The sequence below is a fragment of the Bufo gargarizans genome, chromosome 2 (assembly GCF_014858855.1).
Source record: "Bufo gargarizans isolate SCDJY-AF-19 chromosome 2, ASM1485885v1, whole genome shotgun sequence".
NCBI lineage: Eukaryota > Metazoa > Chordata > Amphibia > Anura > Bufonidae > Bufo > Bufo gargarizans.
Genome location: NC_058081.1, coordinates 710,272,263 through 710,290,291, shown reverse-complemented (window position 1 = coordinate 710,290,291; position 18,029 = coordinate 710,272,263). Strand labels below are relative to the sequence as shown.

The window sequence follows — 18,029 nt, the reverse complement described above, 5'->3', positions numbered from 1 at the left end:
CACACACCCTCCCACTCCTCATCCTACACGGATTGAAAAAAATTAAGTTAAAAATCAACTTCTGTCAGCTGCAGAGGTGGGTGGGATGGTAACTTTCTCCCTGCAGCTCACACTCAGACAGCACAGTGCTGCTGTCTTAGAGTGAGCTGTTCAAAAGGAAATGCCCCCGATCAGGTTAGGCCATGCCCCCTCCCACTCCTCAGCTGACAGGGATTGAAAAAATGAAGTTAAAAATCCACTTCTAGGTCCCACTAAGCCACACCTCCGATCCGGTTAGGCCATGCCCCTCCCAAACTTCAGCAGACAGGGATTGAAAAAATGAAGTTAAGTCTAAGTTCTGTCAGCTGCAGAGGTGGGAGGGACGGTGACTTTCTCCCTGCAGCTCACACTAAGATAGCACAGTGCTGCTGTCTTAGAGTGAGCTTTTCAAAAGGACACGCCCCTGAGACGGATAGACCACACCCCCTCCCACTGCTCAGCCAACAGGGATTAAAAAAATGAAGTTAAAATCAACTTGTCAGCTGCAGGGGTGGGAGTGAGGGTGAATTTCTCCCTGCAGCTCACGCTCAGACAGCACAGTGCCAGACGGAGGACAGAGAGTCTGAAAGCCAGATTGTCCGGCCTAAAACTGGACCTCTGGCCAAGCATAGAGGCAGGCTGCTATGCAGGTCACAGTTAAGGGGATGGTCCGCTATGGAGGTCAGTATTAAGGGGCAGCTTTCTGTAAAGGCGTGTGTTTCCCTTGTCTCCCCTCCTCGGATGGCCAAGGAAATTCTTCCACAAGGACCTCCTGGTATAGCACCATTTTGCTCATCCTCTCCACCAGAGGAATGATAGATGAGAAGTTCAACATGTGAAATGTGGAGTTCCAGCGCGTGTTCACGTCGCACAACAGCTGGTTGACAGACCGGCTGAAGCTGTCGATGACTTGTAGAAATGTGCACAAACGCGGCGCACCTTCACCAGTAGCTCAGGCAAATTGGGATAGGTTTTGAGAAACCACTGAACCACTAAGTTTAAGACGTGGGTTAGGCATGGGATGTGTGTGAGCTTGCCGCCATCAAGTTACGGCCATTATCAGACAAAAACATGCCTCGTTGTAGGTTGAGTGGCGAGTAGTAATGGATGAACATTGGCGGGACGGTTCGCGAACGCGAATGCGCGTTCACGCTGAAATGTTCGCGAACCGCGTGTCATCGCAGCGGGCCCCATAGACTTGAATGGCAGGTAAACCTGAAAAACCTTCAGGTCAATTTGCAGCCACCAAATAATTGCTAGAAGTGCACAAATAGTCCCACAACATGGACAGTGACATACCAGATGTATTATTCGAATTTGCGATCTCCATACGGCAATGTAGTTTTCGCGTATGCGCATGCGCAAAATAGTCGCCTGTAATTTTCAACATGACCCTGTGACAAAAGTCCCTATAGAAGAACAGTATTTGTGGAAGAAGGTATATCACACTCGTGCCTCAATCGTTTTTTTGGGGGGGGCAACTGGTAAATCACACCAGTAGAAAATATTGGTTCAAATAGCGTTTGTCACTCTGTGTAGATGCGGTAATGCAGCAAAACCGCAAACCAATGCTGCACTACCCAAATGCACTATATAGAAAGTATATTATTGGTTTTTAACACCCCTGCTTCAATCAATTTTTTTGGGGGGCAACTGGTAAATCACACAAATAGAAATTACTGGAACAAATAATTTCTATTTGTGTGATTTACCAGTTGCCCCCCAAAAATATTGATTGAGGCAGGGGTGTAATATACCTTCTTCTGCACAATACAAATGCACTATAATATACTTTCTATGTTAGAAAGTATATAATAAGTATATTACACCCCTCAGTATGTCACACCTATCGATAGCACACCTATACCAGTGCCTAAAAGGACTTTTGTGGCCCTATTAGCTAGCGTTTTTGGCCCTAACAGTCTGTCCCTGCTTCACACAGCAACCTCTCCCTACACTGGCAAAAGACTGAATGTAAAATGTCTGCCAGGTCGTTTTTTTTTTAGAGGGTGCGGGTATGTCCATGTGCTGAAACATCTCAACTGGCTGTCCTGTACCACCTGATGGATGTGTCATGGGTCAAAGTTCTTCACAATATAAAATAATATGGCAGGCGCAAATATCTCTATATGTTCGCATGTTTGGCGAATCCCGAACGTGCAAAGTTCGCTGCGAAATGAAGGCCATCTCTAGTGGTGAGAGCCACAGCTCAGTCTGGTCTCTTATCCCCTGGAACAGCTCTGCGGCGGTGTGCTGTTTGTCCCCTAAGCATATCAGCTTCAGCTCGGCCTGTTGCCGCTTCCCCACTGCAGTGCTACACTGCTTCCAGCTACTGACTGATGGCTGACTGGTGCTGCACACGGATAATTCGGAGGTGGAAGTGAAGGAGGAGGAGGAGAAGTGGGGTTTGAAGCCTCTAATGTAGGTGCTGGTGGAAACCCTGATCGAAGTAGAGCCTGCAATCCTTGGCATCGGTAGCACCTGTGCCATCCCAGGGTACGACTCGCTCTCGGCCTCCACAACATTCACCCAGTGTGCCGTCAGGGAATTGTAGCGTCCCTGGCCAAATACACTTGTCCATGGGTCCGTGGTTAAGTGGACCTTCCTAGTAACTGCGTTGGTCAGGGCACGTGTGATGTTACCGGACACATGTTGGTGTAAGGCGGGCATGGCACACCTTGAAAAATAGTGGTGGCTGGGAACTGCGTAACACGGGACGGCTGTCGACATCAGCCTGCGGAAGGCCTCAGTGTCCACAAGTCTAAATGGCAACATTTCCAGGGCCAGTAATTTGGAAAGTTACGAATTTAGTGCTATGGCCTGTGGGTGGGGGGCTGGTTATTTTAACTTGCATTCAAAGGCCTGGGGTAAGGACATTTGGATGCTGCGCTGGGACATGGAAGTGGATGTGGTCGCTGATGGTGCTTGTGAAGGTCCAGGTGCAGAGCGGGAGGCATCCGGACCTGCGCCTTCAACAGTGGATTGTCCAGCACATAACATAGAGGAAGAGGAGGCAGTGGTGTGATCCACAGACACAGATTGTGGACCTAGGCGTTCGTCCAACTTATTACGGTACTTGGATGCAATGTGGCGGATCATGCTGGTGGTGGTGAGGTTGCTAGTGTTCACGCCCCGGCTCATTTTCGTATGGCACAGGGTGCAAACTACTATTCTTTTGTCGACCGCACTTTCCTCAAAAAAGCACCATACTGCGGAACATCTACCCCTTGGCAAGGGAGATTTCCGCAAGGGGGTGCTCTGTGGAACAGTTTGCTCCCTCTGTACTGCTGTCCTCGCTCGGCTTTCCACCTTCCCAGGTTGCGTCAGTGACTTCATCGTCCACCACCTCCTCTTTCACTTCCTCACTCTGATCATCCTCCTAATTTGTTGACCTAACCACAACCTCAGTGATTGACAACTGTGTCTCATCCTCTTCATCAACCTCTTGAGACAATAATTGCGGTTGACTCATTGGCAACTGTGTCTCATCATCATCCACCTAATTAAACACTAACTGACGTTTCCCACCGTCATGTTCTTGTGACTGTGGATGCTCAAGAGGTTGGGAATCAGGGCACAAGATCTCATGTCCCTCTTCAAGCGTTATCTGCTGAAATCTAACCGACCACCTGCTCGCACTCGGCTGACTGGCAAGCGTTGTCCTGCGCTGCCCTGCAAACTGTGACATGAAGCTAGGTATCGTGGAGGATTGTTTTTCTTGTGCTCTGGCAGCAGGCACAGTTTCTCAGCGCCCAAGGCCACAGCCTCTGCATGCACCATCAGCATCACGGCCACTTCCTTGTCCCTTACTGCTCGCCTTCTTAATTTTAAATGTGATATATGCTTGAAAGTATGTGACACGTACAGTAGCGTAGGATTTGGAAGTGTATGTGCAAAAAAATTACAAAGGTATTTGTGATGAGGAAATGTTATACAGGACAGGTACCACAGGTAATGTCACTGTTCGCAGTGTCTACGGAAAAAGTGCTCTAGATGTCACTGATATTTTAGGGATGCACACACTTTAAACAGGAGATGTGGCGCGGATAATTTAACTGTCCGCAGCGGCCTATTACACTGTATTTAGCACAGGATGTGCTACAAACATATATTGCTGCTGTCACACACAATAGTCCTTACAAGGACTTTTGGGTCTCTGAAACGTTTTTGTACAGAAAACATATTCAATTACACTCCTTACACTCTCTATCCCTTCCTATGCTCAGCTCTCCCTGGCTACGAATGAGCCGAACATGCGTCCTTGGGTGCTATATAGCACCCGATGATGCGTTCCGGCCAGCCAATCACTGTAATGCCAGTAGCCAACATGGCTACTGGCATTACAGTGAGGGCAGTACTTACTTGGACATTTATTGGCTGAGTAGCAGCCAAGAAACGTGCATGGAGGAGACTCGAGCATGGTGTTCGGTCGATCATGCTCGATCAACACTAGTCAATATCTTTTAACGACACTCAGAAACATCAAATGAAATAGATTAAATATACCCGTGCGAAGCCGGGTCCTTCTGCTAGTCTCTTATATACTGTATATAAAAGTGAGTTTCTGTCTGTCTGTCTGTTCTTTATGCGCGACCAAACGACTGGACCGATCTTCACCAAATTTGGCACACAGGTACATCAGGTGTCTGGGAAGGTTTTAGACTGGGTCTCAGCTCTCTATGAAGTATTGTTCCTGAGATATTCATAAAAAATTACCTGCATTAGCCAATACAAGCCTGCAAGTCTTTCTCTTTATATGCTAACTGCCATACACACGGTCACCTGTCCGTTATCAGCTAATAGAAGCTCGCAGGTCCTACTCCAGGTTTCCATAACAACTGATCACAGGTTTTAGCAGTTCACAGGTCCAGGTTTTCATAACAACATAGCCATAAATAGACTAAACCTATACTGGATGTCAGCATTCTTATGAATTGAAACATTTTTAAACTACGGTACTCCTCATGCCTCCAAAAAGGAAAACTGCAGTTGGACGCAAGACTCCTGCAGCAAAATGCATGGCTGCTGCTCGAGCTAATGAAAACGCAGACCCAAGCCAGTAAGACAAAATGTCGTGCGACACATGTTGTCATGTAGCTCTAGCCCTAAAGGGATGGGCACTGTGGAGGTTACTGTTAAGGGGGCAGGGGCAACTATGTAAGGGGCAGCTGCTGTGGAGGTCACTGTTATAGGGGTGTTCACTGTGAATGTTACTGTTAAAGGGGGCAGGTCGATGTGAAGGTCACTGTTTAGGGGCAGGGGCCACTATTAAAGGGGCAGCTGCTGTGGAGGTTACCGTTAAGTCAGCAGGGTACTGTGAGGTCTCTGATAAGGGAGCGGGGTACTGTGGAGGTCACTGTTAAGGAAATGGGGTACTATGGCAGTCACTGTTAAAGGGACGGGTGCTTTTGAGGTCTCTGTTAAAGGGGCAGGGAACAGTGGAGGTCACAGATAAGGGGATGGTACCCTATGGAGGTCAGTGTTAAGGGGCAGGGTGCTGTATAGCTTACTGTTAAGGGGGCGTGCCCCTGAGGAGGTCAATGTGAAGGGAGCGGGGTGCTGTGAAACTCACTGCTAAAGGGGCGGGCTGCTGTGAAGGTCAAAGTTAAGGGGATGGGCTGCTGTGGAGGTGCCATTTTAAGGCACTGTGGGGGGGGGGGGGTCAGTATTAAGAGGCAGGGTGCTGTAGAGGTCACTGTTATGGGGGACACTGTCAATATCTTTTAACAACACACACAAACATGAAATGAAATAGATGAAATATTCCCGTGCGAAGCCGGGTCCTTCTGCTAGTTATCAATAAAGATGATACAGCTTAGTAATAACAGCAGCAAATAATAATAATTAATAATAGTAATTAATAAGAATAATAATAACATAATTAATTGTGCTGCATAATACAAGAAGATCAGTAAGGTTTCCCTCACCGTAGATGAACCTATCATCTTGTTCTTTTATTTTCGCTTCGTCTGAAATGTAAAGAAGGTTTTTATTAGATGATGAATGCCATTGTTGCCTCCTCTCTGCAGCACTTCCATCCTTCTCATTAATCTCAGCGGATCATTCATCATCTTACGGAGAGAGTACATTGCTGCACGAGATCAAAAAAACATGACTGACGCTGCGCTGATCCATGGCTGCCCCTGGTATTATTGCCATTCAAGCTTTGGTCACAAGAATTCTGCAATACCAGACACCGCCTGCCGACAGGAGTGGCGCTGTTTGCAGAATAAAGCTGGCATGTTTTTTTTTTCTTATCTCATACAAGACTTTTCAAAAAGAATTTTATCCAGGATCTACACTGGATAATTATCTTGCTGTGTCCACAGGAGGGCGCTGCTTTCACTAGATATCATGCCATATCAATGTACGTTTTGTTTCACGAGCCAAGAAATTTTTTGCAGGCAATGAATAGCATAAGTGTTGGAGGGGTTTCCTACCTCATTTTATTCTCTATAACCCCAATTATTCTCATGAGAGCCAAATCCTGGGCCTTGGTGCAAAATCTTTCATAGAGTCCCCCATGACCTTGTGCAATTTATAATGCTTATGTGATAGAGGGGTCGTTGGCCCCCTTCAAAACCAGGGCCTAGAATGAAGCTTCTACCCCTGCACCTGCTATCTACTCTCTCCGGCAATGGCCACGGCTCAGAGGAGTCTTGTCATTTCAACTCAGCGTTCTGCTGGATTATCAGATCACGCCAGACAAAAGTACTGGGAGCATTTTCACCATCATGACATGAACCAACCACTAGAGCCATCTGACTAAGGAGCTGCGGGGCACCATAGTTCACCATCCCTTAGGCACTGTCTTATAGGGCTTGTCCACGCCTTTACTATTGGTGGCTTATCCTCAGGACAGGCAGCCAATATCAGGAGTCTGACACCCTGCACCCCCCAATCAACTGTTTCAGAGTAGCTCTGAATGTTGGCTCTGGCCTGCACATGTTCGTTCATTGAGTAGTGGATACGGCAGCGCCGCTCCTATTGTATTCTATGGGAGCAGTGCTGCAGTAACCAGCTCTATCCACTACACAATAGATGCAGCTGTGTAGTGCCACCACCAACTTCCAAAGCTACTCTGAACCAGCTGATTGGGGAGGTTGGACCCCTCCATCCATAGTGAAGAAGCGGACAACCCCTTAAATGGTAAGTACACCTCTATATAGAGAAATAAATATTTGTAATTTCTATGCTTAATGGAAACAGTGTGGGCACAGTCCTAATTGGGTGTATACACAGGGGCTGTCCTCATACGACACCCCTTTAAATGAGATCCCATGGCTTTATGGAATGCAGTCATCTCTAAAGCATTTACAGCACTTCCAAACTTCTTGTTGACTTCCATGTGTATATAAGTATAAGTATAGGGGGCACTGCTGGACGCATCACTTCTCACCTCGGATCCTGGTATTATTGGTGGAATCTGGTTCTTGCCACCGGGTTCCATCCGTGAACGCGAAGATTGTAGAATATTCTGTACGAAGTAATGAGATGACATATTAATGACATGATGGCAGCTTCATATGTCATGTGGGGGGGGGGGGGGTCCAGCAGGGGTTTAGAACTCAGTAGTTTGGGGTCTTCTAAGATTCGTAACATTTTCCATATAAAATCATGATATAATGTTACCAATCCTGAATCCACCAGTAATACAGAGTGTAAATAAAGGGCTTGTCTAGTCTTCAGGGTTTGATTTTATTGCCTTTTTTAAGATCTCTGCTTGTTGTCAGTAAACCTATCCAGGCTGCATGCACCCAGATGGTCAAAGTCCACTCATATTTCATAGCTCTAAAGATTAGTTCACACTCAAAACTGTGGTGTAAATTCCACTCCTATCTGGTGACTTTTTGCATCTTGTACATGTGAATGGGATTTCTGCAACCTCATTCACATGTCATGGAAAATGTCTGTGTGAAAAAATAAATAAAAATCTGCAATAAAAAGTAAGACACTACTTATTACTATGGATAAAAGCTGGTGGTTTAGCTGCACTGAAACGGGTTATTCCTTGGGCAGGTCTGCAGCAGAGATCCAAGTGATTTCTGCTACGGATTTTGTATTAAAATACTTGTCGGGAACTTAAAGGGCATGTTTTAGTAGGATCAATCCTATTAACAAGACATGCTGATGGGTAGGGTTGATCCTGCTGGTCAAAACAATATCTGCGTTGTGAAAATAGGTTGTGGGGTTCCACAGAAAAAAGACTTTTAGTCTTTAAGGAAATGAGGGTTGCAGTGCACCGAGGGGTGGAGCCTATCCTTTAGCGCACTGCAGCTTTTCAGTGCTGGCCACGCCTCTCGGTGTACTGAAGCCTTAATTTGCATAAATAATAAAAAGTCTTTATCTCAAGAACACCACCTCCGATTTTCATGAGACAGGAGTCATTTTAATCAGCAGGATCGACCCTACCAGACAGCATGCCTGAGATGACGCTGCTGACAGGTGCTCTATCACTTATATCCAGTTTTCACAGTCCTCGACAATATATTTTAGCACAAATCTAGATTGTTACAATGTGTCAGTGCAGATAAAATGTATTAGACTGGAGACCAGGCTGTTTGGATAGCATAGGACTGTCTACGTTGCATACAATTGTAACAAATCTTCAGCTGTGAGAGGTATTAGTTCTGTACTGATCTTCCATCCCTGTGTCTGAATGTCTCTATTCATTAACAGCAAGCAGAGATTTTGAAAAAGGTGAAGAATGGAAGCACAAAGGGTAGGTTTACCAAGACTAGTGTAATGGGGAACTGTCTTAGTTGCCCATAGCAACCAATCAGCTTCCACCTTTCATTTTTAAGAGGTTCTTTCGAAAATGAAAGGTGGTAGTGGCTCTGGTTGCAATAATTAGGGATGAGCGAAGTGGAACCTTGGAACCGAACCCGAGTTTGGGAAATGTTTTTTTTACAGTCTAAATCAATTTCTGAAGATATTATGCAAAGTCTCGCAAGACTTTACGAAGTAATAACTTTGGCTCATCGGAGCCAATACATTCTAATACTGTACGGAGCGCTCTCTCCATTTAGTATTGAAGGGAAGTTTTATGCGAATCGACTTCAGATGTTTCATCCGAAGTCGATTCGCTCATCCCTAGCAATAATGATTGATAGTGGTAATCCTCGAACTGCTGCTCCCTAGGGTTATGCAGTGAATGTAGGGCACACCCTTTCTTCCCTCGGGGCACATCCCGATATCGGAGCTCCCCCTGATTGTAGTTGGGGTAACCTTGGTGTTGTGGGTTTGGTGTGGGTGTAAGGCAGGAGATGTAGGTGCTGTGGCCGGCGAATGGTGCTGGAGTCAGTAACCAGGCCAGACGTAGAAAATAAACATGCAGAATGGGAGTTGTAGTACATCCAATGGTATCAAACACAGTTGCAAGCAATTCTCAGTGCAAATCTTCCCAGATAGCATTGTAAGGATATAGGCCACGGTGGGGGTTGTAGTTTTCCTTCCCTCTATCCCTCCAAAGTCTCTTGCTGCAGGATCTAAGGCTGGCTGTAATAAGTGACTGTAATTCCTAGCTGAGGGTACAGAATTTGAGATATGGTGGACCAGACTGTTTCCAAATGTGAAGGGTGTATTGATAATGTCCCTCTCTCACTGCAGTAAAGTCTATGAGCCTTAAACAGCTAATACCTTACTGACTGACTCCGGTGCTCGGCCGTGCAGATTCTGGACCTTCTCGGTCTTTCCTTTCTCCTTTCCAGGAGCACTGTAGAGTAGAGAGGGTTTTCTCTCTGTGGATCTCTCAGAGATAGTGGTTCTCTGGGATGAAGGCCTAGTCCTCTGAGGAGTGAGCACATATAGCTTCTCTCACTTCCTCCACTAGCACTAGAGTGAGCAAGGGGCGGACCTAAGTCCCTCCTTGCTCCCTACAGAGGATTATTAACCCTGACTAATCCATACAGATACATGTTGGCCTATCACAAGGCATTAACATATAAAATAACATTACATGACAAGAATATTTCGCTAGTAGCCTATTCTGGGCTACTGCAGAGGTATTCAGCATCTGCTCACCTGGACCCTTTGTCGTTGCCGTGGGGTCTGTAGAGTCATTGCTTGTGCTGTTTTGTGACAGGTCAGAATAAGCTGCAAGAGAAGAAATATCAAAATCGTTACAAGTGACCACTGTGGTCACTAAAATAATTTAAAGGAACAGTCCAGGTAAAATACATACAGGGGGGGGGGGTCATTTATCATCAAAAAGTTGGCATCAAAAAGTTGCAGAATTTGCCGTATGCTGTACACGAGCAAAAGTTTGCAACTTTTTATAAGTTTTAAGCCCTGCTGGATACCTTTCCAAAAGTGAGCGATTGAGGGGGCAGCTAAAGCCGGCGCGGCGCATGTATTATAATAGTCTATGCCACCCGCCATGGATCACACTGTAAATCTACATCAGATCCCCTTAGTTCTGGTACACGGACCTGCGCAGATGCAGCGCAATTATTAAGAGATGCTCCATGTTATTATTTGTGAAACATTTGACGTCAGCGGGAAATAGATTTAGGACCAGAGTACAAAACGCCAATCTTAATAAATGTGTCCTGCTCCGCCCCCTCAGGCCTTACACTGCGGTATATACAGGTCATGTCTGAACTGTTCCTATAAGCAATGAATTTTAGCCCCAGGCTGTTTGGGCCATGGCAGGGAGATTTAACCACTTCAGCCCCGCTAGGTGAAACCCCCTTCATGACCAGGCCACTTTTTACACTTCGGCACTACACTACTTTCACCGTTTATCGCTCGGTCATGCAACTTACCACCCAAATGAATTTTACCTCCTTTTCTTCTCACTAATGGAGCTTTCATTTGGTGGTATTTTATTTTAACTTTTTTTGTTATTAATCGAAATGTAACGATTTTTTTGCAAAAAAATGACATTTTTCACTTTCAGCTGTAAAATTTTGCAAAAAAAACGACATCCATATATAAATTTTTCACCAAATTTATTGTTCTACATGTCTTTGATAAAAAAAAAATGTTTGGGCAAAAAAAAAATGGTTTGGGTAAAAGTTATAGCATTTACAAACTATGGTACAAAAATGTGAATTTCCGCTTTTTGAAACAGCTCTGACTTTCTGAGCACCTGTCATGATTCCTGAGGTTCTACAATGCCCAAACAGTATAACTACCCCACAAATGAGCCCATTTCGGAAAGTAGACACCCTAAGGTATTCGCTGATGGGCATAGTGAGTTCATAGAACTTTTTATTTTTGGTCACAAGTTAGCGGAAAATGATGATTATTTTTATTTTTTTATTTTTTCTTACAAAGTCTCATATTCCACTAACTTGCGACAAAAAATAAAAATTTTTAGGAACTCACCATGCCCCTCACAGAATACCTTGGGGTGTCTTCTTTCCAAAATGGGGTCACTTGTGGCGTAGTTATACTGCCCTGGCAATTTAGGGGCCCAAATGTGTGAGAAGTAGTTTGCAATCAAAATGTGTAAAAAATGACCGGTGAAATCCAAAAGGTGCACTTTGGAATATGTGCCCCTTTGCCCACCTTGGCAGCAAAAAGGGTGACACATCTGGTATCGCCGTACTCAGGAGAAGTTGGGGAATGTGTTTTGGGGTGTCATTTTACATATACCCATGCTGGGTGAGAAAAATATCTTGGTCAAATGCCAACTTTGTATAAAAAAATGGGAAAAGTTGTCTTTTGCCAAGATATTTCTCTCACCCAGCATGGGTATATGTAAAATGACACCCCAAAACACATTCCCCAACTTCTCCTGAGTACGGCGATACCAGATGTGTCACACTTTTTTGCAGCCAAGGTGGGCAAAGGGGCGCATATTCCAAAGTGCACCTTTCAGATTTTGCAGGCCATTTTTTACACATTTTGATTGCAAGGTACTTCTCACACATTTGGGCCCCTAAATTGCCAGGGCAGTATAACTACGCCACAAGTGACCCCATTTTGGAAAGAAGACACCCCAAGGTATTCCGTGAGGGGCATGGCGAGTTCCTAGAATTATTATTTTTTGTCACAAGTTAGCGGAAAATGATGATTTTTTTTTTTTCTCTTTTTTCCTTACAAAGTCTCATATTCCACTAACTTGCGACAAAAAATAAAAAATTCTAGGAACTCGCCATGCCCCTCACGGAATACCTTGGGGTGTCTTCTTTCCAAAATGGGGTCACTTGTGGCGTAGTTATACTGCCCTGGCATTCTAGGGGCCCTAATGTGTGAGAAGTACTTTGCAATCAAAATCTGTAAAAAATGACCGGTGAAATCCGAAAGGTGCACTTTGGAATATGTGCCCCTTTGCCCACCTTGGCATCAAAAAAGTGTCACACATGTGGTATCGCCGTACTCAGGAGAAGTTGGGGAATGTGTTTTGGGCTGTCATTTTACATATACCCATGCTGGGTGAGAGAAATATCTTGGCAAAAGACAACTTTTCCCATTTTTTTATACAAAGTTGGCATTTGACCAAGATATTTTTCTCACCCAGCATGGGTATATGTAAAATGACACCCCAAAACACATTGCCCAACTTCTCCTGAGTACGGCGATACCACATGTGTGACACTTTTTTGCAGCCTAGATGCGCAAAGGGGCCCAAATTCCTTTTAGGAGGGCATTTTTAGACATTTGGATCCCAGACTTCTTCTCACACTTTCGGGCCCCTAAAAAGCCAGGGCAGTATAAATACCCCACATGTGACCCCACTTTGGAAAGTAGACACCCCAAGGTATTCAATGAGGGGCATGGCGAGTTCCTAGAATTTTTTTTTTTTTTGCATAAGTTAGCGGATATTGATTTTTTTTTTGTTTTTTTTCTCACAAAGTCTCACTTTCCGCTAACTTAGGACAAAAATTTCAATCTTTCATGGACTCAATATGCCCCTCACGGAATACCTTGGGGTGTCTTCTTTCCGAAATGGGGTCACATGTGGGGTATTTATACTGCCCTGGCTTTTTAGGGGCCCTAAAGCGTGAGAAGAAGTCTGGAATATAAATGTCTAAAAATGTTTACGCATTTGGATTCCGTGAGGGGTATGGTGAGTTCATGTGAGATTTCATTTTTTGACACAAGTTAGTGGAATATGAGACTTAGTAAGAAAAAACAAAAACAAACAAAAAATTTCCGCTAACTTGGGCCAAAAAAAATGGCTGAATGGAGCCTTACCAGGGGGGTGAGTGATCAATGACAGGGGGGTGATCAATGACAGGGGGGTGATCACCCATAATAGACTCCCTGATCACCCCCCTGTCACTGATCACCCCCCCTGTAAGGCTCCATTCAGACATCCGCATGATTTTTTACGGATCCATGGATACATGGATCGGATCCACAAAACGCATGCGGACGTCTGAATGGAGCCTTACAGGGGGGTTATCAATGACAGGGGGTGATCAGGGTAATCAGGGTGATCACCCCCCTGTCACTGATCACCCCCCCGTAAGGCTCCATTCAGACATCCGCATGATTTTTTACGGATCCATGGATACATGGATCGGATCCACAAAATGCATGCGGACGTCTGAATGGAGCCTTACAGGGGGGTTATCAATGACAGGGGGTGATCAGGGTAATCAGGGTAATCACCCCCCTGTCACTGATCACCCCCCCTGTAAGGCTCCATTCAGACATCCGCATGATTTTTTACGGATCCATGGATACATGGATCGGATCCACAAAATGCATGCGGACGTCTGAATGGAGCCTTACAGGGGGGTTATCAATGACAGGGGGTGATCAGGGTAATCACCCCCCTGTCACTGATCACCCCCCCTGTAAGGCTCCATTCAGACATCCGCATGATTTTTTACGGATCCATAAAACGCATGCGGACGTCTGAATGGAGCCTTACAGGGGGGTTATCAATGACAGGGGGGTGATCAGGGAGTGTATATGGGTGATCACCCGCCTGTCATTGATCACCCCCCTGTAAGGCTCCATTCAGACGTCCGCATGATTTTTACGGATCCATGGATACATGGATCGGATCCGTAAAAATCATGCGGACGTCTGAACGGAGCCTGACAGGGGGGTGATCAATGACAGGGCGGTGATCAATGACAGGGGGGTGATCAGGGAGTTTATATGGGGTGATCAGGGGTTTATAAGGGGTTAATAAGTGACGGGGGGGGGGGGTGTAGTGTAGTGTAGTGGGGTGTTTGGTGCGACTGTACTGACCTACCTGAGTCCTCTGGTGGTCGATCCTAACAAAAGGGACCACCAGAGGACCAGGTAGGAGGTATATTAGACGCTGTTATGAAAACAGTGTCTAATATACCTGTTAGGGGTTAAAAAATTCGGATCTCCAGCCTGCCAGCGAGCGATCGCCGCTGGCAGGCTGGAGATCCACTCGCTTACCTTCCGTTCCTGTGAGCGCGCGCGCCTGTGTGCGCGCGTTCACAGGAAATCCCGGCCCTCGCGAGATGACGCGTATATGCGTGACTCTGCGCAGGGCCGCCACCTCCGGACCGCACATCTGCGTTAGGCGGTCCGGAGGTGAGGTTGTTGTTGGGCCCTGAAAAAAAAAAAAATATGAAGGATGGTTGGGCACAGTGGGTTTTAAAAAGAACACCTGCTCTGGTTGTCCTGCTTCCTGTGGTGTGTCTCCATCTCCACCGCTTCTGGTCCCTGCCTGGCCGACTCCACACACGTCAGCCAATCAGTGGCCTCAGTGGTGATGTGTGCAGTACACATGTGACCACTGAGGCCAATGATTGGCCGGTGTTCCGTTAGATTTCCCTACCTCGTGAGATTTCCCTGCCCTCGTCACTTCCGGCCGCACCGGACATGACGTGAGGAGGTGTGGCGCGCCGCGCAGGCGCACAATGACGGGGTAAGGAAATTTCATAGCAGAGTTAGCTGGACACCGGCCGACACTGCGCATGCGCCGGGAGCCTCACCAGCGGTTAGAGTAGGGAAAAATTACGGCCAGTGCGCAGGCGCGGTGATCGGATGGATGTTCTCAACTGGACACCGGCCGACACTGCGCATGCGCTGGGAGCATCACCAGCTGTTAGGGAAGAGAACAATTACGGGCCAGTGCTTTTTCCCTACCCTAACTGCTGGTGAGGCTCCCGGCGCATGTGCAGTGTCGGCCGGTGTCCGCCTAACTCTGCTATGAAATTTCCCTACCCTGTCGTTGTGCGCCTGCGCGGCGCACCACACCTCCGGCATGCCTCCTCACGTCATGTCCGGTGCGGCTGGGAAATCTCACAAGGTAGGAAAATATAACGTAACACCGGCAGTAGAGACGTGCAGGGAGTCAGAATCTCAGACTTCGGGGGTAGGAGGGGACCTTTATGATGTTTTTCTTAATAAAGCCCATTGTGATATTCTTCATCATATTAAAGATCTCTGCTTGCTATCAATGAATGAGAATGTTCTTCTTTACATCCAGAGCCTGATAAAATGTCCTGAGCTAACACTTCTCACAGCTGAGGTTTCGTCACCGTCGCATCCAGTCCAGACAATCCTCTGAGAGCTAAACACATCAGCAGCACCGACCTCTCTCCTATGAGACGTCGTTACATTTCATCTGCACTGATACATTGTATCACTCTGGAGCACAAAAGGGATTTTCTACACTGGATACAATTGTAACCGTTAAAAAAAAAATACAAATATTGCTCCGTATTGATTGCAAGCAGAGATATTGAGAATTGGCGAGGAATTGAAATATAAAGAACATTTGAAAATTAGAGAACTTTTCCTAAGGCCTCATGCACACGGCTGTTGCCCGGCCGCGCCCGTATTGCGGGCCGCAAAGAGGTCACTTGAATGGGTCCGAAATCCGGAAGGAGCTGTGTGCGCAACGGGGGCACGGAACCCCACGGAAGCAGTACCATAAAACAGAACAAGTTGAATGGGTCTGGATCTGTCTGCGCTCCTGCAAATTGCGGTCCCCAATACACGGAACGTGCGCATGAGGCCTTATTGAAATAAAATTGGAAAAGCCCTGGAAGAGCTGAGCTGTGGGATCCTGAGCAGGAGCAACAATTAAAGGCATTTTAAGTATTGAAGAGCTATCCTCAGGCGAGGTCATCAGTATCAGATCCGTAAGGGTGGACCCCCGCAGATCTGCTGTTTGAAGGCTGTGTGATATATCAAGAACAGCGCCGTACATTGTATAGTGGCCATGCTTGGTATTGCAGCTCAGCCCCATTCATTTGAATGAAACTCAACGGCACAAAAACCATGTGACCAAAAGAGGAGGCCTAGAAAGAGACCACAGTGCTCAGCCGTGTGCCGTGATGCCTTCCAACATCTAATCGGTGGCGGTGTCAGAAATGGACCCCCAATGGTCATATGCTGATCACATGTCCTGAAGATAGGTCATTCATACTTAACTTCTGGAAAACCCCTTTAATGATTTTATTTATAGGTACTTTTTAATATCTGTTAGGAAGGATTGCATTGCTGTAGATCTTACCCGGAGTGGTCCTGAATGCCTCTGAATGTTCCGTGCTCTGCCCGGTACTGTTCTGTAGTGTCGGCCCTGCGGGCGCTGTGCACAGTGAGGGGAGACATTAGAATAGTGCAATAACCTGATATCACATTTCACATGCAGGGTCCTAACTAGTGATGAGCAAAGTTATGAAAACTTCAATTCGGCCGCTTCGCCGAATTTCACAAAGAAATTAGCTTTTTGATTAATTAATTCGCAAAGCGCATGTCTTTGTAGGTAGCGGGCGTGATGACGGGGAATGCCGATTGCGCCTCCCATCCGTCCCTCGTTAAACCCCCTTAGATACCGCATTCATCTTAGAATGTAGACCTTTCAGGGGTTAAAATAAATAAATAAATAAATAAATAATACTCACCTCATCCATTTGAGCGCGAAGAGGCCGCCGTGGCCACCTTGATTGAAGATCCCGCGCGGAATCTCATGCGACGCATTATGATGACGTCATCACGCTGGCCGGCGTGGTGACATCATACGTCACCGCTCATGAGATTTCGCATGGGAGATTAGTATAGGTTTACTTTTTTTGTTTTTTTACACCATTTCAGGAAAAATCTGTTTGTTACCACGAAGCACAAGGAAATTCGGCTTCAAGGCAAATCGAATTTTCCCCGAAATTCGGATCGGAATCCACTTCAGACACTTCGATTCGCTCAACCCTAGTCATTACAGATCCTGACTGCGCTGATTTGTTTGTCATAGTTGTGAATGGGATTTGTCATATGAGCTGACAACCTACATACAAGTCTGTCCCTGACAACAGATAAGAGCGGCTGATAAAAGAACCAGTATATTGTGGGCGAGAGGCAGCGGTGATATGTGACTATTAGGGTGCGATGAGACACCCACCTGCGGGCAGGGGCGCACCACCAATGAGGCCAGATGAGGCAGCACCAGAAAGGGGCAAGAGGGGGGCAGCGGAAGGGCCATGGGCAATGAGCGCTTTTATTGTGGCAAAGGGGTTAGGTTAAGAAATTGGCATGGCGGGGCGCCATTTCAGTTTTCACCTCGGTGCACCCCTGCCTGTGAGGGGTCTTGTAAAATTTTATTTTCATACATTTTTATATATTTATTGCATTTAAATGTGATTAGTTTTTGCAGATGAGGCTCCTGGAAATGCAAATCTTACACCACCAGAAGCATCTTGTTATATGGGAGAGGTGCTGCCAGGCACCAACGTCGAGGTGAGCCCGCTGCCTCTGCCCCCCTTATTGGGAAATCAAATCTGTTCAGGAAACTGTGTTCTATCATTCAGCCACCAGAGGGCACTATGATGCAGCCTCAATATGTGCACATGAGCTCTGTACAGTTAGCAGCACCGAGGGGGATAACGTGCCTTCGCAGGGAGATTTGGGGAAGTTGGGGGTTCTGGTGAAGAAGATTTGGTGAATAAAGTTCAGCGAGATTAAATGTAAAGTCATGCACTTGGGCAGGGACAGATTGGGCTAAAACAAATGCACAGGAACCCATGTAGGTGTGGTGACGTTTACGCTGCCAGTGCAGAGGGCGCGGCAGTTGCAGAGAGAGACGACAGATGCCCTTTAATTAGTGATTTTTTTCCTAATAAGAT

The 18,029-nt window shown here is 46.3% G+C and overlaps 1 protein-coding gene across 2 annotated transcripts in view; it reads right to left on the bottom strand.

The window, feature by feature from the left end:
• Positions 1–18,029, bottom strand: part of LOC122927079 (FXYD domain-containing ion transport regulator 5-like) — a 50,740-nt gene that overhangs the window by 16,229 nt on the left and 16,482 nt on the right. For both annotated transcript variants that reach the window (XM_044278650.1, XM_044278651.1), the window contains 4 exons: positions 16,427–16,501; positions 10,042–10,113; positions 7,418–7,495; positions 5,946–5,987 (listed from right to left, as the gene is read on the bottom strand). In XM_044278650.1, the coding sequence (XP_044134585.1) occupies positions 5,946–5,987; positions 7,418–7,495; positions 10,042–10,113; positions 16,427–16,501 (267 nt within the window). The remainder of the gene's footprint in view (positions 1–5,945; positions 5,988–7,417; positions 7,496–10,041; positions 10,114–16,426; positions 16,502–18,029) is intronic.